Source organism: Arachis hypogaea, chromosome 11, assembly GCF_003086295.3.
Source record: "Arachis hypogaea cultivar Tifrunner chromosome 11, arahy.Tifrunner.gnm2.J5K5, whole genome shotgun sequence".
NCBI lineage: Eukaryota > Viridiplantae > Streptophyta > Magnoliopsida > Fabales > Fabaceae > Arachis > Arachis hypogaea.
The window spans coordinates 29,471,369-29,493,326 of record NC_092046.1 but is presented as its reverse complement, the minus strand read 5'-3'; the positions used below and the strand labels follow the sequence as shown (position 1 = coordinate 29,493,326).

At 34.5% G+C, this 21,958-nt stretch overlaps 1 protein-coding gene across 1 annotated transcript; it reads left to right on the top strand.

Annotated features, from left to right (window-relative positions):
• Window positions 1-20,780: 20,780 nt before the first annotated feature.
• Window positions 20,781-21,401, top strand: LOC140176071 (protein FAR1-RELATED SEQUENCE 5-like). Its single transcript, XM_072205931.1, has one exon. The coding sequence runs from the start codon at window positions 20,781-20,783 to the stop codon at window positions 21,399-21,401; it is 621 nt and encodes a 206-aa protein (XP_072062032.1).
• Window positions 21,402-21,958: the final 557 nt, after the last annotated feature.

Sequence of the window (21,958 nt, the reverse complement as noted above, 5' to 3'; positions counted from 1 at the left end):
ACCATCGGGACTCTAAAGAAGAAGCTTGGCAGCTCGACACTAATCTTCAAGAATGGCTATAAGTGCATGCATCCAACCTCCTACCAAAGCTCCTCGACATCTATGGATAATGGCAATGTTGGATCAGCATCAGATGCCCATCTAGTAGCATCTTCTTCAGCTGTTGGGAAGCTCATTAAAGGGTCGGCACTGGAAAGGGTCGATGAACAAAGGAAGCCCGATGAGTAGGAAGTAGTTCTTACAGCGTCCGCAAATGAAGAAGCCAGCATAATGCTTGAAGGTGGCAGGTGATATGGGAAGCCAAAGGAGATTAGTATCGCAACTTCTTAAGTTGAGGTTAGTGCGTACTTTAATTATCAATTGTTAATCATGATTAGTTTTGATTTTAGTATTTTAGCTTGGAATATTAGGGGTTTCCAATAAAATGTCTCATGTGCATTATAAAGATATTGAGCTAGATTTCACTCATCTATTTTTGTTATTCTTAAAACTCATTGAGAAGATGAAGGTTTTCTGGGATAGGTTGGGTTATATAGAGGTTGGTGTGGTTGAGGCACAAGGCCATAGCGGTGGAATTTGGGTCTTTTTACTCAATTAAAAATCTTATTATTAGACTTCTTGATGTAAAAAATCAATGTGAGTATTGAGATCAATATGGGTTCAGCTTCTTGGATTCGCTCCACAGTATATAGCAATCCTCAAGCTCAGTGTCGTTTGCAACTCTAGGATGATTATCATAGAAATTTTTTAACTATCAGAGCTTTTAGCTTGTGATTGGTGATTTTAATAAAATTTTATTTTCTAATGAGGTTAATGGTGGAGCTTTTAATAACATTAGAGATAATCTTTTTGCTAATGTTCTGGATCATTATGGCCTTTTTGTGGGTGCTATTGGAAGGAAATATACTTGGTATAGAAGGGTAACTAGAGGGATTGATATAGCAAAGAAGCTCGATAGAGCTCTTATTAATCATGATTGGCGTCTATTGTTTCCAAAAGCTTATATAGAGGTGTTAGGAAGACTTCACTCTGACCATTGCCCTCTATTAGTCAGATGCTATATGCCTAGTATTTCTAAAATGAGAAATCACTTTAGATTTCAAGCAACGTGGTTGACACACCCTCACTTTAATAGTGTTGTTAATCAAGAGTGGACCAAGGGATCTCCAAATGTTGTGAAAAGTTTGCTTAAGGTGCAAAAAGTGACTCAGAAATTTAACAAGAACATTTTTGGTAATGTTTTTGTCAAAAAGAGGGAGATAGAGAGGAAGATTAATGGTATTCAGGTTACTTTGGAGGATACAGAAGTCCTTGTTTTGCGCATTAACGAGAATGAGTTTAATGAAAAGTTTAACATTATTCTTATGCAGGAGGAACCTCTGTGGTACCAAAAGTCAAGGGAGCAATGGGTAATGTTTGGTGATCGAAACATAAAATATCTTCATCTTCAAACTATTATGAGGGGAAAAGGAATAAGATTCATGGTCTATTTCTTAATGACGAAACCTGGTCGACTAATGATAACACCCTTGAATTAAAAGCAAATCTTTCTTTTAGAGGCTCTTTGGCACTAGAGAGGAGATTGATATTAAGAGGATGAGAGATTTTCCTATGCCTCAACTTAGTAAAGAGGCTTGCCAAAGGCTTATTGAGCCAATGTCTTTAGAAGAGGTTAGAATTGCTGTTATTGAGCCAATTTCTTTCAAGCGCTCTTCTTCAAAGAATTTTGGAAAACTCTTGGTCATGATGTTTAGGGTATAGTGAAGAAGGCTTTCTTGGGTGAACCTTTGGAGTCTGTAATTTTTGACAATATTATTGTTCTTATTCCTAAGGTGGACTCTCTTACATACTTTAAAGAGTTCATGCCTATTAGCATGTGCAACGTCATATATAAGATCATCACTAAGGTCATGGTTAACAGATTCTAACCTTTTCTTATAGAAATAACGGAACATCTTCAAGGGATTTTCATTCTTTGGAGAGGGACTACTGAAAATATTATTGCCCAAGAAGTTCTGCAATTCATGCGTCAGACCAAATTCAAGAAAGGTACTATGCCTTTTAAGATTGATCTCGAAAAAGCTTATGATAGAGTTGATTAGATCTTTTTAGAGTACTCTCTTGTTAAATTTGGGTTTACTGGAAGCATTGTTCGTCTCATTATGTCACGTGTTAGCTCTTCTTCTTTGTCTATTATGTGGAATGGCAGCAGGCTTCAAAGTTTTCATCATAAGAGAGGACTAAGGCAAGGAGATTCTATGGTTCTTGGATTCCGATTTTAGTATCTCAGAAAGGCCTCAAAATCTCCTATTTAATGTTTACAGATGATCTATTATTGTTTTGCAAAGCTTCTAAATCGCAGGTTCAGGTGATGATGAAGACACTTGATCTTTTTACTAATGCTTCAAGATTAAAGATGAATATTTGCAAGTCCAAGGCACAATGTTCTAAGAACATACCTCTGAGAAGAAGGAATGTCTTGTCTGGGGTGTCTAACATTCGATTCACTCAGAACTTAGAAAAATACTTGGGAGTTAATATCGAGCATAAGAGGGCGACAAGGAGAACTTCACAGGAGGTTATTGAGAAAAGTCATCACAGATTAGCTAGTTAGAAAGGGGGCCTCTTCAATAAGGCTGGCAGGTTATGTTAAATTAAATCTATTGTGGCTTCCATTCCTGTTTACCAAATTCAAGTTGCTTTTCTTCCTATTTATGTCTGTGAAAAAAATCATTTCTTTGACGATACAACTTTTATAAAAAGGACAAGCTAATGGAATGATTTTACGTAAGGTAAAGTAGGATTAGGTTATTACTCCTAAGTATGATGGTGGGTTGGGAGTCCGGGATACTATATGTGTGAATATTTTCCTTTGGTAAACTAGCTTGACAAATTTTAAATAAGGAGGAGAAGATGTGGGTGCAAATTATCTCGGAGAAATATCTTCAGCATTCCTAGATATCAATGGCTCTAAAGTTGGAAATGCTTCTCTAGTTTGGAAGAATATCATCAAGGTTTTCAATAGTGCTCTAGAGGTTTGCAAAAATCCCTTTGGCATGACACTTGCTCTCCTCTTGGTCGCTTAGGAGAGAAGGTCCTTTATATCCATATTTTTGAATTATATTACACTTTAGTAGATAGCTGGAGGAATAGTTCTTGGCTTATCGATAATTTAGCAGCTCCAATTTCGAAGGATGTCAAATAGGTTAGGAGATGCATTCCGGCTAGCCATGGCTGTAATAAAATGAGATGGTATTTGTAGCCTAAGAAATCAAAAGCTTATAGTGCTAGAGATGAAAATATGTGGCTAGGAGAGTGCAAAGTCAATTGGATTGTTCAAAGCAGTTAGAGATGGCTTTGGAAGCTCTTTATTCTGGAGAAAATTAAATTTTTCATTTGGCTCAGTCTTCATAAGATGCTTCTAACGGAGGCCTTCCACTATAGATTTGGAATTGCTAACTTAGATAGTTGTTCTAGATATCACAATTATCAGAAATCAGTTAAACATTATTTGAGGGATTGTGAGAAATTTAAAGTAATTTGGAATTTTTTGGATCCTTCCTTTGTGAGTTTTGCGACATTGAGCAGTTTTGAAGCCTGGTTCGGAAGGCTATAATTGAAAAAAAAATTTTATTTTGCGTGGACTTATGGTGGATCTAGAGGTATAAAATACAATGATATTTTTTATTCTCACAAGCTATGGTCTGATTATAAGGTTGTCATTCTTGTTCGTCATATTGCCAACGAATTGATGGTTTAGGTGAGGTTCTTTGAAGCTTAATTCTATTCCCCTTGGCCAACGGGTTTAGTAGGAACCTCCTCCAGATAACTATTTTAAATTGAATTGTGATGCTAGTACAGTGTTTGAGCAAGGTTTAGCCAGATTTAGTTGTATTATTAGAGATTCAAATAAAAAATAGATTATGGGCTGTTTTGGGATCCTTCTTTGTTGGAGTGTATTTAGATGTGGGTTATTCTCTATTTGGATAGGTTTAGTTTTAGTTTGGAATGGTATTAAGGAGCTCACTTGTAAAACTGATTGTTTGGATGTGTATTTTCTTTTCAAGAACCTTGAGCCAGTCAATCAAAAAGAAAAAATGGATCTTATTATCAAAATTCAGGAGCTTCTTTTCCCTTTTTGGTTGTGCATTTTGAATGGGTCCCAAAGAAATATAACAATGCAAGGCTACGGACTGATCAGCTAGCTATGGAACTCGAAGAATTATTGCTGAAGTTACTTGAATTGCTCCTTCCAAGGAGTTCGTTACTATTCTTAACATTGGTGTTGATGTAGTTAGCTGATTGTTTGTTTGTTTTTTTTTTTTTCCTGTTTAGAGGTAGTTTCGGACAAAAAAAAAATTGAAGCTCACTAGGGAGACGGGAATGTAAGTTGAAAGAATATACATATAATGTATTCGCTTTCAAAGTAATAAAAGTCAATCGGAGAAAGAGGAATGAGGAATCATGGCGTATAAGTGGGGGCTTGACGATGTTCTTAATTTCTTTCTTGTTCATTGATTTGGACTGATGGTGAAGCATTTATATAAATAACTATATAAATGTTAGCTATCTTAAAAAGAGGTTGGTGGTGCAAGTGAGACACTATGGCGTTAGATAGGCCAACACTACATGAGATCATCTTGATACTCTCACAAATGACCCACGTGACTGCAATGAGACACCATAACAATTGCATTCCATGGGACCATCTCATACATTAACATCATAAATTCAATTTTAATTAATTTAAAATTTTGCTAAGAACGCACTCCTTAAATATACTAACAAACAAAAATATTGAAGAAACAAAAATTTTCAAAAAAAGTTAAATGCACTAACTCTTTTTCACTATAAAAGGTTTCAATTTAACTTTTGTATTCCTAAGACATTCAGTTTGTTAGCAAATCTTTTAATTTAATTATTATTATCATCTTACTTACATATATCAACTATTGGCTTCGACCTCCTTTTTTCCTTCTTATTTATTTTGATCAAATGACACGTTTGTTTTAATTTGTTTATAATTTGAGCCTTTATGGTTGAAACTTGGATTCTATAATTAGTGAAACAAAGGAAAGTTATACATATATTTTAAAGTTTGAAAAAATTAAACTTTTTTTTTGAAATAAAGAAAGCTCAACACATTAAAGTGGAGCGACTAAAACAGTCATAACAAACAAAATAGAACACAAAAACGAACCCCTGTCATCTCCGGCATTGCCATCAACAACCAAGAGGATCAGTATCAGTCCACTCCTTGTAGCTCAAAAACGTCTTTCTTTGGACGATATCAACACCTGTTTCTTTATTGTTGAAAATTCTGTTGTTACGTTCCAGCCAAATATTCCAAATCACTGCAAAGAACCCAGTCAGCCACATCTTCCTCTCCTGTTTTCTGTTAGGCCAGCCAAACCAACTCTCAAACAGTTCTTTAATGGTTCCTAGGACAACCCACTCTCTATCAAAACATCTCAGCTAAGCGCACCACACCTGCCACGTAAATTCACATGAAAGAAATAGGTGTTGTACAAATTCCACCCCTTTTTTACATAAAACACACATAATCTCACTCTGTGAAAAAATTAAACTTAATTCTTCTTTAATTATATTTTGAAATATACTTACATTGGTGAACTCTTTTAACATTTAGATAACAAATTAACAATATAATACTAGATCCTCTTTAAATTTTATAAAATACAACACTAAAAACATGTTATATCAAAAATAATATCTACGACAAGTTCTTATTGAAGCCGATGAAATATAACATTGTATAGAAACAGAAATATGTTTGGTAAAAATAAACTCTTCAACAAATTAGTTTTCGACAAATAGAAAGGGAATGTAAAATTCTTTGATCTTCCGTCGATCAAGTTTCAAGTGCAAAAAAGTACTCCTTGTGCTTTACATAGTCAATTAAGACAAAGGATTCGATGGTCCCAGAACATTTGGACCATTAAATGGTCCCATAACAAAACATATTTTTTAAGTTTTTCAATAACTGTTAAATAGTTTATTTCTAATTTTAATTACAAATTAACCCCATATATTTGATTTAATCATAAAAACTATTTTTTATTTTATAAATTATTATTTTATTATTCATCTATCTGTTTATTAATAATAAAAAATTAAAACAATAACAAATTAGATCTTCTATTAATCGTAATAAATATTTTGCAATCTTAATCGATCATAATTTTATTATTGATCCGTTACATACGTATTGGATTGGAAAAATCGTGTTTGTTAGAAATTCAATCGATTGGATGCACAAATCAATCTATTGAAATTCAGATTTTCCAAACTTCAATCGATTGGAATTGATACACAATCGATTGAATTTTGCAAGGCATGTGCGGTTTTTCTTATTCAATCGATTGGTCATATTATCCAATCGATTTAAGTCTTCAAAGCAATATAGATTTTCACAATTCAATCGATTGGTTGTGTTACCCAATCGATTGAATTGTGCACTGCGTTATATGGTACGCTTCTCTAATTTTATTATTCATCTATCTTATCTTTAAAATTCTATCTTCTATTTTTAAATTTTTATTTTGATTTAGATACTCTAATCTTATCTTTTCTTTAATATTAAGATTATAAATTGGTGAATAATCTATCAACAATTACTCAATCTTACCATTAGAATCGTTTATCAATCTGATTGATTATTAATTTTTTTCATTATTTTTGTTCATTGTTTATCCATCTACTTAATATCCAATTTTTTTTATTGTTTATCCATCTCTTTAATATCTAATATTTATTCATCATTAATTGATAGTTGGCAATAGAGATCCTTTTTTCATTGTAGTGTTTAGAAAACAATCCATTGTTTTGATTACAAAATCGAGATTAGTCTCTAATTTTGCAATTCTTTGTTTCAATTCTTTATTTATGCAATTGATTGCGTAATGTTAAAATATTCTTTTTTATCTTTTAGTAATGAATTTTTTTTGAAATAAAATAAAAAAATTTATTATTTTCCAAAACCCAATTTTTCAACTTTAATTTTTCAAATACGAATTTTTTTTATGCAAAGCAAGGCAAACTTCACTTCAAATTCTAAAAAGATGGCTAACTCAAATTATTAATCTTCACAATATACCATGACAACCATTATAGGAGTACACAAGAGTACACATGAATAAGTCTTATTTTTATTGGAAAAATAATATTTTTTTTAATTTATAATGAAAAAAATTCTTGTTAAATACGATTTATTTCTGTGTATCTATGTATTTCTCAAGTTGCTTTGAATAAAGAAACCCCACATGTCATGAAAAATTAATCGATTGAACAAAGAAACCCCACATGTCGTGGAAAATTCAATCGATTGTGTATCAATTCCAATCGATTGAAATTTAAGAAACCTGAATTTCAATTGATTGGTTTATGCATCCAATCAATTGAATTTCTAACAAACACGATTTTCCCAATTCAATATGTATGTAACGGATTAATGATAAAATTACGATCCATTAAGATTATAAAATATTTATTACGATTAATGGAAGATTTAATTTGTTGTTGTTTTAGTTTTTGATTATTAATAAACATGATAGATGAATGATAAAATAATAATTTATAAAATAAAAAAATAAATTTTATAATTAAATAATATATAAAAAATTAATTTGTAATTAAAATTAAATAAGGACTATTTAGCAGTTATTAAAAAATTTAAAAAACATGTTTTGTTATGGGACCATTTAATGGTCCAAACGTTCTGGAACTATCGAATTCGGTGCGGTCAACACACAACAACTGAAGAAACCCCGGAAGCAGTTGCAATTTGCAAGGAAATAGTTACTCAAACTGAAAACAAAAACACGGTCAAAATTAAGATGCTTCACAAGGACAATGAGGTAAAGAAATAGTTTAGCAGTTATAAGATATTTTAATTTTTAGAAAAAAAACTCTAAACAATCCTCCTAATTATTTCGAAAGACAATAAGATATTCAATAAAAAAAAATTTTGACCTTTTTTGGGCTCTTAATCTTTACTTCTGTGACATTGATTAACCCTTTTGTCAATATTTTCTTTTTGTATTAATAGAAAAGCCTACATAGCTTGTTAAATTGTTGATTTATCTATTAAAAGACAATCTGAATTGAAAAATTCAATTTTATTGGGAGTCTCGTTGTCTTTTAGAAATAATTATCAGGGTCATTTAGTTTTTTTAATTTTTTGCTATCTTTTTCAAATATATTGGATAAATTTACTATGTAAAACTAAAAAATATTAGTGAACTTTAAATTATTTTTACTTAAAAAAATTAAATAAAAGATATATTAGTAATTAATGTATCACGTTATAAGAATGTTCTGGAGAGAGATCATTAATAGAGGGACTAACCAGTCTCACGAAATTAAATATCAAAGGTCGAAATGGGTATTTTTTTTATTGGAGATATCGTTGTCCTTCGAAGAACTAATCAGGGATGGGATGGGTATTTGCTCCTTTAATTTCTATTGGGATATAATTATAATTTTTTAATAGATAAAATATGTTTTTTATCCTTAAAATTTTTTTTTAAATACGCCTAACATTTAATTATTTCAATTTTACTCTCAATGTTTAAAATAAGTTTCAATTTTACTTCCACTGTTAATTTTTTTACACTCAACCATTAGTCAACATTTTTTTCCAACTTTACCCTTAATTAAAACTCAACTCAATTTCAATTCCAACCTTAGTCACAAATCTAACCTAACCCTAACCAAATTCAACACATCCCCCAATCTCTTAACCTTCACTAAACCCCTCCCCAAAGGTGTAAAGAGTAAAGAGGCAATTGAGATTTTGTTTAAATTAGTGACAAGAAAAAAGATAAATTTAGCACGTTCCAAATCAACAAAATTACTTGCCTTCATCGAGTCCAGACACCAATGCGAGTGTAAACTCTGGGTAATTAGTGAATAATTAATCAATAAATTAATTATTATTTAAAAAATTAAAAAATTAAATTTTAGAGTTTAAAGAAGTAAAAATAATTAAAATATGAATTTTAACACTAATTTTAAATAGTTTAACCAAAAATTAGGTCAAATGGGCTAAACTGATTAAATCGAGCCTATATTGGGCTCAAGGCCCAACCCACTAACATGTTAATGAAAGAGCTCAGCTCTTCTTTCTCCTTCTATTTGAATAAACAAGCTGAAACTTGCATGACGAGAAGGGAAGAACATTCAAACTCTTAGTCTAATTTCATTTAACCGTATCTTTCAATCTGAAGCTCCAATCGCGACACCGTTTGCGACCACGCAACCATTGCGTCAAACTCTACAAAGTCCACTAAAAATTTTGGTAAGTACCTCACTATTTCTTTCTCATGCACTCTCTCCTAAATTTTGAATTTGAAGTTTTGATTTTAAGAGATTATGTGATTTTGGTATTTAGGATCAAATTAGCCTTGTGAACTTGTCGGGTCTTGTCCCAAATTTCTATTGGTAAGGTGAGAAACCACTAACTTTTGTGAATCATTAATAACTATGAACCCTAAGTTCATTTTGAGTAACATTGTTTGGTATTAGACTGTATATATGTGATTTGGAACCAAATTAGTGGTGTTGAAAGCTTGACGTTGGACCTTGGAGGCTGTGTTTTCTATTTGGTGTACGTTTGAAGCCTTTCACGGTTGTGGAGCGGTGATAATTGAGGTGTTATGAGCATTAAGGAGAAATTGGCCAAGGTATGGTTTTGGTTTCTCATAGATAATATGCAATGTTTCATGAAAACGTAGGGTAGATGACCATAGGATAAGCTTGGATTAAATTTGGTCGTTGATGTGATTAGCGAATAAATGTGTATATATATGCAATTGATTTGAGATTTGATATGTGAGTTGTGGATGTATTATGATTAGTGGTGATATAGACTGAGTTTTTTGGAAAAGCATGTATGGAGTTATTGAATAATGAAATGGTTTTGGATGTTGATAGTGAATGGTTGGATTTTTTATAGAATGAGTGTATATGTATGTATCTAATAAGTATGATGTTGGATTAAGTAGTCAAATGGTGGATTTTGGCACAAATATTGAATATGTGTGTATATGTGATGAACATAATGTGAAATTGGTAATGAAGAGAGTGGGTATCTTGGGTAGCTATATGATTGATGAGTAATGAGTTAGTGTTAGATGAGTCATGATAATGTTTGAAATGGTTTTGTTTAGATTGATTTGGATTTAGTTTAGAAAACTTGAGTTTTGAGTTTTTGGTAAAAAGTGATTTTTAACCAATTTCGTCGGATCATAACTGAAGCCTTGAATTTTAGATTTGAATAAAATTTCTTTTAAATTAAAGATAATTTCAAGATCTTTAAAACGGTTTAAAGTTTGTGAAAATCAAAGTTTTGTAGACGAAGTTATGAACGTCAGAAATTAGGTGTAGAAAACTGGTTTTTATGACTTAGCAGCTTTTTAAGAAAAATGAGGAGTCACATACGCGAGCATACACACGTGATGCGAGATTCATTGACTGCCTTGATATCTCGCATACGCGGACCTGAAAAATTGGATGCTCGCGTACGCGAGCAGTATATGTGACACGAAAGTCCCCTCCTATTTTGAAATCTCGCATACGTGGACATAGTCTCGCGTATGCGAGCCCCCTATTTTAGCCAAAATTCAATTTTTGAATGTTTAACCAATCTTTTAGCTTTCTAAACCTCTCTTACACCTGTTTAAAGTCTGTGAGTGAGCCTTTAAGTTTTAGAATGAGGATGAGTCTGATAAATAAGTTGAGAAGATATATGGAAGGGTCTTGCGAAGTGTTAGCTGAAGTAAAGAGGCATTCGTAACATTGAATGAGAGGAGATTTATGAGGATGATGGGAGAAATGATGATTTGTAATTAAATAAGATATATATGACTGGATAAGATATAGTGGCGTTGTCCACTTGCTCCGAGTAAGAGATGAGGAAAAAGAATCATGAGAACTGAGTTTAATTATGAATTTCAAATGAATATGAATGAATTGAAGTGATATTGCAAATGAGAATGAATTTCTGATTGAGACTCTGGGTAAGATGTAGTGGTGTTACCCACTTGCTTCGGATAAGAGTCGAAAAGTTGGGTAAGATGCAGTGGTGTTGTCCACTTGCTCCGGGAAGAGTTCGAGACTCCGGATAAGATGCAAGGGTTGAGTTCTGTTGCCGCATGCTTCGGGTTGAGAAGTGTAACACCGCTTGGGTAAGAGGTAAGGGTGAGGTTGTCTCTTTACTCCGGATACACGGGTAAGATGCAAGGGTTGCAGCGTTGTCCCACTTACTCCGTATTTGGTGTTCTGTCCAAGGTTAGATACCGAGCATGTCGGGTTTGACTTTATAACTGATAGATGAGACTCATCGGCCATAGGGCATACATACATCATATGCATTTATCTATTTTGATTGATTGTGTATTACTTGGGCTTGCCTATTTGATTAATTATGCTTACTTGCTATATGACTACCTGCTGTAATTGTATTCTGTCTGTGTTTTTCTTGTCTGTATTGTTTATCTATACAACTGAAAGATCTCTCGTCTGGTGGAGGAGTGACGAGAGTTGTTTCACCGGTGTTTTGGATGGTTGGAGGAGAGTGAGGTTGAGGTGTAGAGTTATTATTGGATTAAAACCTAAGTACCTTAGATATTTTACCTTGTTTCTGGTTTAATTTGTAACTCTAAGTTTTAAATCTGAGTGTTGGAGTTCTAGAATTGCCTCTGGATTTCCCGAGACTTTATATCTCATGTACGTGGACACCTTTACCATGCTAAGAACCTCTGATTCTCATTCCATACATATGTTGTCATTTTTCAGATGCAGGTCAAGCGGCACCTCGCTAAGCGTCTGGTGGTTCCTCTGGCAAGCAAAGTTGGGATGTTATATTTTGGGTTGTCGGTTATATATTTATATTTATAGACTCTCCTATATATATAACTTATGTTTAATCCTCTTAGAGGCTTTTTGGAGAACTAGGTACTTACGTTATGTATGTCACGATATTTTGGATATATTTATATACATGTATGTATGTATATATTCTTCGGCCGGCCTTGGCTTCGCAGATTGAGTCTAGAGCTTGATATTATGTATCTTTTGACATTCCGCTCTTATTATATATATGCCTTTACCTTTCTTTGTTTTCTAGTTTTCGTACGTGACAGTTGCGCTTTCTTTTTTCACAAATTTGCTTAAATTATCCTTTAAGACTACTCGTTATAAATTCTTTTCAACTATTACTATATACATGTATATTTTATTTTAGAGGTCATAATACCTCACCACCTCTATTTTATGGCTTAAGCGTAAGCTCTGTGTGGTAGGGTGTTACAGCGAGCAGCCACTGCTGCTGCTACCTCTTCCATTCTCCATTGCATCCTCGCCTTCTTCCTTTGCTTTCGCCACTGCTGCCATCATTACCACCTTTGTTGTGGTGGCCATGTTCTCCTTCCTACCTCTCTATAGATTGCTTCCCTCCCCATCTCTCTCGAATTTTTTATTTTTTAAAAGAAATTAAAAAAATTGTAGTAGCTGTTGTTCTTGTGTTTATAGTTAACGGAGATGTCCCTTAAGACAATAGTAAAGGTGAGGCGAGGGCGAGACCTATTGGGTCAAAGGTGTAAGATCAGATGACAGTAAGTGGTTGAAGCTAAAGGGGAAGAAAGCCAATAGTGATGAGAGCAAAAAGTGAGGGCAGTGAATAGCGAGGAGTGTGGTCAATAGAGGAGGAAGGGGTGGCATTTGACGTTGGGGTGATGGATGCTGGTAATGGTGGGGTTTAATGGGGTTAGGGTTGGTCAGGGAAGGTTAGAAATTAGGAGGATAAGAATTAGGATTAGATTTTTTTTATTAAGGGTAAATTGAGAATAATAAAATTTGACTAATAATTGATAATTAAAAATTTAACAACAGAGATAAAATTGAAACGTATTTTAAACATTGAGGGTAAAATTAAAACAAATTAAATGTTAAGGATATTTTTAAAAACATTCAAAAATGTTATGAATAAAAAATATATTTTATCTTTTTTTAATTATTAGAATTCTCTATGAATAAAAAATTTGGGATAAAAAAAGATTAGAACCATCATTTCTTTTTCTTTTTTCACTTTTATTGTAACATTTTGGTTCTCAAAGTTTTTTCTCAAAATCAAATTCGTATGTTTTTTTTTTTTTCTGAATCATCCCAAACTTTATAATTTTTTTAAAATTATATTTTTTTTCATCCAATCTTAAATTTTAAAATTATATTCAATCAAAGGCTCCTACTATATAAATGTATGTTTAAAGTGGTTGTAATGTCTTCGCTATCAGAATGACGCAACTAAAAGCGTGACATTCTGATAGTAAGGATATTACAACATCCATGCACAAATCCTTGCTTGCAACCATGAAAACACGCATAAAAATTCTAAAAGATAGGATCTCCCTCAAAATGTGCATTGACACCTAGTTTCACAATAAATCCCGAAGTTGACCTCAACAATTCCTCTACATATTTTCTAAACTTGGCATACTGGGCTGCTTCATCACCTCTCACAATCTTCTTAGTATCTCCTAAAGATCTTGTAATATTGGTCCTAGACAATTGAACACTAATTTTTCTTTTGAAATAATCAAATATCTCACAATGCCTAAAAGTAGGTTGCTTCCTTACCTCTTTTTATTAAGATTTGAGTAATCAACTTTCTAGTTGCACACCTATTTTTTGTCTTTCTTTCACAAGTATGGTCATCATTAAATGTATTAATCTACCAGCATGCATGCCTCTTGTTATAAGAACAATAGACCAATCAAGGACACTCTTCATTTTTACAAACAACTCTAACTCTAGTAGTGTCATTCTTTGAATACCTTACTCCCTTTTCTTCTTGTAGAGTATAGTTTGTAACAACCCTCTTGAAAGCTTCTCTAGTTGTAAATTTCATCCTTAATTTCAACTTTACATGGCCAAATTCAGCATCATCATTGAAAAATGAATTCACAACCAAGTGTTCCTCATCATTAGAATTTGGTGGAGTCCTTAGCTCGTTTGACTTCCAAGAGTCACCCGAAAATGAACCTGCTTATCAAATTACCACTAAATAAATAACTCCAAACAAATATGCTTTAGCAAATCATAGATTACACTAAACTAAACTAAATAAAATACAATAAATAAGTTCAAACAAATATAATTTAGCAGAACATAGATTACACTAAACTAAATAAATAAAATGACTCCAAACAAATATAATTTAGCAAAACATAGATTAAACTAAACTAAATAAATTACCAAGACTCTGCTTATTGGATTCATATCCTCCGTTCCTTCACAAAGTTCAAGTCATCAGTTGGGGGGATTAAGTCTTCTTCATGTACAACTTTTTCTTTTTTTTTTTTTTGTCTAATGTATTGACAGTTTACTTCTTTCTTTTTTTTAGATGTCTCTGTCTTAGATTTAGTGCTAGATTCTGAAAATTTAGGTGGCAAATGTAGTTTGTAAAGACTATGTTCTGCAAATCCATACGAATCGAATGATTCACCATTAGCCCCAATGATTGGTTTTCGAGGTGCCTTCTTGCCATCAGAACTTGTCTAGCTTTTCTAGGAGACTTTATTGAAGTGTTAAACTTAAAGCCATCAAATTTTTTTTATTGGTTTAGTGGTAGAATTTCTCTGAACAGTTTGTGTAATTTTTGTGTTTTTTTTTTTGAGTTGGGAGAGTGGGTGTAATCGAGTTTGGTTGAGACAATGGCTTGGTGCTGATGAAATTTTTTTTGGGAGAAAGAAAAATCATTTGTGCTAAGGGCATATTGATTGTGGAATTGGGTATAGGTTGTGGTGTGGACTTAGGTGTGAGTTGTAGTGTGGGTCCAAATGACTTGGTATTTGGTTGCACAATTGGCTCACTAGGTGATGTTGGAGTCTCTTGTTTAGTAGGGTACACAATTGGCTTAGAATTATGTTAGTTTTCTTAACACAATTGTGTTGCTCTAAGCTATTTTTGTTACCTCCTCCACCAACACATTCATTATCATCAGACAGTTTCATATAATCTATAAATTCAGAGATACAGGGACCATGTTCAAAATAGATATGGATGACATTACCATTTTGGTAGCAGAGGCTAACCATATCCCTTAGATCTTGGTCTAGCTTCAACCTTCTCAAACCGTATTCTAATTCATCTTTAGGATCCAAGTACCGGCAAGCATCAGCTTTATCATAGTCCAACTCCGTGTAGTAATCAGTTATGGCAAAAACATCCAGGTAATCTGCATCAACTCTAAGCTATTCATCGGTGCGACTTGATGTGTATACAACTCTACCATCAGAATCTTGGGTCTCGAACCTCCCTCCATGGAAAAAAATGAGCCTCAACCGATCACTCATCTGAAAAAACAAAACAAAATATACCAAAATTTACCATTACAGAAATTTTCAATTTTTAGAAAATGTTAAACAATCACTTATTTAAAAAAATACATATTTACAGCCATACTAACAAATCATTAACTACACTAACACATGCATTTAACTTTGCAAGCCAGAATATCACCACAAAAAATTAGCACTATACCCAAAAAAAACCCCTAAACCCTAGAACACAACTAAAAAAATGAATAACAAAAAATATTCAAAAAAATTAAATGCAAGTAACAAAATCACAACATACCATAGTGACCACCCAACTAATATCCACACAATGCAAAAAAAATAAAAATAAAAAATTTAAACTCTTACCGTTCACCGTGATAAATGTTTGAATCTGATGTTGTTGACAGAGATGAAGAGATTTGCTGATCAAATGAGGGGACAGTGAACGAGTGTCGGCGAACCATGACGACGCTGACTTGAGGAAGACAAGAAGGCGATGAAGGTGATGAGAACGTGTTGGAATTTTTGGTGCAAAAATAACTTTAGGTAACGGGGGACTATTTAAGAATTTTTTTAATTGGAAAAGATAAATTATATGGGTACAACAATATCATTCTGCTGTAATTGAAAGTTCATCACTAACGACGTCGTTTAGTTAAGTGTCTTGACACTAAACTGTACACCTCAACGCCGTTTAAACGTCTAGTTATTTTTGAACTAATAAAAATTTACCATTTTAAAAATAAAAAACTTATTAATTATTTTAAAAAATAAAAATTTAATTATCTAAAATGAATTAAAAATTTTAAGGATCATTTTACACATTACCTCTAATAGAATCTAAATCTAGTTATTATATATGAGGGTGTACTGTTTGATGTGAGAGTGAAGTGCATTAAGCGCACGTCATTTTCAATTTTTCATTGATTACCTTGCATAAAGGATTATGGACGGTGCCACAGTAAAATCCGTATACGCCGAAAATTTATTTTATTTAAAAAAGTTTCACGTGTCAAAAAGTATTAACAATTTTATAATAAATTGTAGTTTTATATTAAAAAAATATTACAAAATATTATTTTATTTTATAAAAATATTATTTTATGTTACAAATATTTTTGGTAACAGGACCTACCACAATAATTCTATAGCAATTTTATTTTTGTTACAAGATCATTTAGTAATAAAATTAGCAATTTTTATAACAACTTTTTTCGATACAAATATTATTTTTCTGGTTGCGAACTGAAAAGGGAATTTTATGGCAGATAAGGAAGAGCAATTTAATTAAAATTCATAATTTTTGTAACCATTTTTTTTGTGATTGTTTATTCTTGTTATTGATCATAACTAAATACATCATAATTGCCACATAGTATTATACACTAATGCAAGCTCATAACGGATAAGAAATAACATTAAAAAAAATTAGAATAGTCACCTAACTAACATTGTTGGAAAATGTATCTATTTCAACTTACAAAATTATCTGTACCCTTAGCTCACACCCATGGGTTCACACACACACACTTTGAGGTTGTTTGCGCTTTGGTTAGCTGCAAGTATATTTGATGTCAGGTCTTACTATCAATTTCGATAAATCCAACCTGATTCCAATCAATTGTGATGAGCAGTGGGCCCAGCGTATGTGCAATTTGCTGGGGTGTAAGCGAGACATTCTTCCAGTTAAATATCTTGGAATCCCGTTAGGTGCAAATCTAAGGTTGGTGAAGACTTGGCAGCCTATAATAGACAAAGTGGAGGAGAAGCTCAGTCTGTGGAAAGCTAAAGTGCTGAATAAAGGGGGAAAATTGGTGCTTATCAAATCAGTTTTAAATAGCTTGCCGGTGTATTACTTGAGTCAGTTCAAGATGCCAAAAGCAGTTGCTGAGAAGCTGATATCATTACAAAGGCGGTTCCTGTGGTGTAAGGAAGATGGTCGGGATGGCATGGCTCTGGTAAGATGGGAAGTGGTGCAAGCTCCTAAGAAGCTAGGTGGGTTGGGCGTTGGGGACGCTTTGATTCGGAACACTGCTCTGTTATTTAAGTGGTGGTGGCGTTTTGCTAAGGAAGAGTGCCCGTTGTGGAAGAAGGTAGTGTGTTCGTGTCACAATCTGAACTCAAATGAACTACTCTCAACTCAAATACTGTCTACTAGAGGAGGCCCATGGAAGGATATTTGCCAAGTAAATATCACGAACCAACAACTTAGGGATAAGTTGATCACAGGCTTGTCATTGGAGGTAGGTGATGGGCAACGAACTAGGTTCAGGGAGGATGTTTGGCTTCTAGGTGGAGCTCTAAAAGATCGATTTCCGAGGCTCTTCTCTGTTTCAAACCAGGAGGGCTCTGTTATTGGGGCTTGTGGGTTTTGGGATGGGTTAGAGTGGGTGTGGAACTTCCAATGGAGATGTGAGTTGTTCCAATGGGAATTGGAACTACTGAACCAGTTGCATGAGGCTTTGAGACCAGTGAGGCTAGTACAAAACAGAGAGGATAGAGTGGTGTGGAAATATGATGGGCAATGTGTTTTTTCAACCAAATCGTTTGTGCAGGTATGGCAGGAGGAAATGCTACCAGAGAAGATAACCAGCTTCAGTTTTACTAGGAGTATCTGGAAAGGTTTGGTTCCACCAAGAGTGGAGCTTTTTGCCTGGTTCGTGCTGATAGGCCGAGTGAATACAAAGGAAAGGCTAAGCCGGTTTGGTATCATTACTCAGGAAGATAATGTTTGTGTGCTGTGTAATAATGATGTGGAGCACGTATATCACTTGTTTCTAGGCTGTACTTTTGCGTCGCAGGTGTGGAATGCTTGGGTAGCAGCTTTTGGCCGACATTGGTCCTTTCCGGGATCGATGAAAGAGCATTTTCTGAGCTGGACAGAGGAACCGCGGAGTAAGGTGAACCAAAGACAGCGATTGAGGAGCTTCTGTGCGATCCTTTGGAACATTTGGCTGGAAAGAAATAGGAGGATATTCCAGAATACCAGCAAAGGCGTTGAAGAAATTATCAACTTGACCTTCCTTAGTGCTAATGAGTGGAGTTGTGTGGATCCTTTTTGTTGTTGATGGCTTTGTCCGGAGATGACTGAGGATCGGTTCGTGCGACTTTTTTAGCTATTAGTCTTTAGATTTATTTTTAGTTATGCTATGTTCCTGTTTGCTCCACCTTCGTTGTGTTGAGCTTTGCTTTCAAAAAAAAGTATATCGACCGCAAATGGCTATCATTTTAGTTACAAAATGCATATTAATTTCTGAATGCTTACAAGAACAATGCAAGATAGAATTAGCTGCAAAAAAGCATGCACTCTAGTTGTCGAAATAGATTATGGGAGGTGCAGACTAAGGAATCCTGAGCTCACTCAAAAGCTGATAAATCAAGATAAGTCCAGTTTAAGAAACTATCGATGCTCGATAGAGTTTCTCAGCGCCGCTACCAATAACGCCACTAGTGACAATTGTCTCTGCTCTTCTTCTTTCGTACGGCGTCCTCCACCGCCTCTCATTACCATAGTCAGAGAGATTTATTTAAAAGAAAAATATATCTACCCCTCTCTCTCTGTAGCACATTTTCTTTTAATCTTAATGTTAAATAAAATTATAAAATAATTTATACTTGGATAGCTAAATTTAAATTTTATAAGAATTATAAAATACAAAAAAAAAATCCAAAAGTTTTATAAAGAAAAAATATAGAAATTATTAGATAATAATACTGAAAGCAACTTCAAAAGAGTAATTTTTAAATATTAATTTTAATATTTTTAAGAAGTAAATTGATTTAAATTAAAATTTATATTAAAATTGATATATAAAATAAAATTGGTTTTATTTTAGAAAAATAATATCACTTTAATAAAAGATTAATAAAATTATTACATGTATAATATTTTGCTAAAATAATTAAAAATAATAAAAATTTTAAATTAAATTAAAACTAAATATTAAAATAACAAATTTTATATTTAATCTTAAATTATTATTTATTACATATATGATTCCAAAAATATTGATATCACATTTTATGAAACTCAAAATATAAGTGATATTTAAGCTAACATTTGATGGTGAATTATAGCATGCACCGGTCCAAATGAGGAGATTGATGCACCTGTCACCTCTGACACAAGTTTCTGCTTTGGTGGCAGATCTTTTTGTATTTTATAAGATTGGCTATATAGTTTTGTATATTGTGTTATGACCTCTCAACTTATACATGTTTGCATTCGAACCCCCTTTGTGAATGGGCTGTTGACTGAGTTTTAGCCCATTTGGTAGAGGGAGGAGATGAAGAGGGGCTGCCATTAACTCCACAGCTCAAGTGATGGCAAAATCCTAGAGTTTTGGCAAAGTTGGTAGGACAGAGCATGGTAGAGTTTTGGGCATTTTCGTTTATAGTGTATTCTGTGTGATGTAATGTGATGTTAATCCGTGAACCCCATTTCTGCGCAGGACTGCATGGAGGGAGAATCCGCAGCGGAGGAATGTTACCGGCCGTTGTCTGCCGAAGAAGAGGGAGGCGATGGAAGCGATGCCTTCGGCCCAGGCGGCAACGAAATCGGTGACGAAGTTGAGGATGTGGAATTAGGGGTGGAGTCGGATGCAGAGGAGAATTTCGGGGATAGCTTCTTTGACAACTGAGAAGAGAGAGCAGTGGACAGCATTGCAGAGTTGGGGTGTATAAATTTCAAGGAAATAACTGCAAGGGAGATTATGATGTATCATTTTTCGGATCGATCGGTGGCATTCTTGTTTTACAGTTTGTATGCGAAGATGAATGGTTTCACTGTGAGGAAGAATAAGATTTGGCGAAATGTGAGGAATGAGGTTACTCAACAAGAATTTGTATGTTTCCGGCATAGGTTCAGAGGAATCGGGTCCGTTAACGACGGCAAGCGACAAAAACGTGAGCCAAAGGCGGAGACCAGATGCGGCTGTGAGGCAGAGATGCGCGTCCACGTGCACTCCGATAGTGGTAGATGGATAATATCATACTTTCAGGACGTTCACAACCACGAGTTGCTGGACGATAGACTGACTTTCATGCTACCGGGCCATAGGAAAATGGATGCAGCCGTCGTGGAACAAATGAACATGATGCTTAGAGTTGGGATTAAAACGCCACATATTTATTCCTCTTTTGTGCAGACTGTCGGGGGATTCCAAAACCTTCCATTTCTAAAAGGGGATATGTATAACCAGATAGGGAAGCAACGGAGGCTCATTGGGGGGGGGATGCGACGGCTTGCCTGAAGTTCCTGGAATCAACTGCGCAGGCTAATCCTGGAATGTTTATGCGTTATTTGGCGGACAAGGATGGTCGTTTGGTGCACTGTTTTGGTCGGATAATTGCAGTCAACTGGATTATGGTTTGTTTGGGGATGTGGTGGCATTTGATACGACATATCGGAAGAATAAGTATATGTGTCCACTGGTTGTGTTTTCTGGAGTGAATCACCATAACCAAACAATTGTGTTTGCCGCTGCGCTAGTTGCAAATGAGAATGAGCAAACTTACACCTGGTTGCTGCAACAGTTCCTGGACGCCATGAATGGTAAAGTACCTGGGTGTGTGATAACAGATGGGCATGGAGCGATGAAAAAGGCAATTGAAGCGGTGTTTCCTGGGGCTTATCACCGTTTGTGGGCGTGGCATCTGCTGCGGAATGCCACTTCTAACCTAAGAAACCCCAGATTTACTTCTGAATTTAAGAAATGCATGTTGTTTGATTATGAGGTGTGGGAGTTTGAAGATCATTGGCATTATATGGTGGATGTGCTTGGTCTGTCTGATAATCAATGGGTTTCTGACCTTTACTCTAGCAGAAGGATGTGGGCAACTGCACATATAAGGGGCAACTTCTTTGGGGGTTTTCGTACAACGTCAAGGTGTGAAGGATTGCACTCAATGCTGGGTAAATTTGTCCAGTCTCGCCATAATTTGAGGGACTTTATTGAGCAGTTTATGCGTTGCATATCCCAAATGAGGTCCAGGGAAGCACACTCTGATATGTTATCCGTGGTTGGGGAACCAGTGCTATAGAGTCCGTTTCATGATTTGGAGAGGTCAGCTGTAAAGAAGCTCACAAGGGCAATTTTCTTAAACTTCAGGCCCATGCTTTTCTACGCTTGCACACTGAAGGTACGAACACACACATGGAGCCAGACTTCTGATACATTCACTTTGTCTAGGTCAGCTAATGCGCGTAGGGAGTGGCAAGTGTGTCACTATGGTGACAGTAACAGTTTCAAGTGCTCTTGCTTGCGAATGGAGTCCCTTGGTATACCGTGTGATCACATTGTAGCAGTGCTGGTACATTTGGAGATGACTGACATACCAGACAGTCTTGTTCTGGATCGTTGGTCCAAGAGTGCTCGCTCGAAAGTAAGGGCCTTTGTGGAGAAAGGTCCATTTTGCTGGGATTCAACAATCATTGCCGCAATTGGATGTTGAATGATCTATGCAGGAAAATGTATGTTCTTGCGTGTCGTCACGAAACTGAATTTGCCGACATGACGGATAAAGTTCTTCATGAGATAGTGCGGCTGAAAGAGATTGAGGATTCTGGTGATGCAGGTGGTCTGAATGAAGTTGGGGAA

What these genes read in the sequence shown, in the direction of transcription:
- LOC140176071 (XM_072205931.1), top strand. Translation starts at nt 20,781, where the DNA reads ATGTGTCCACTGGTTGTGTTTTCTGGAGTGAATCACCATAACCAAACA.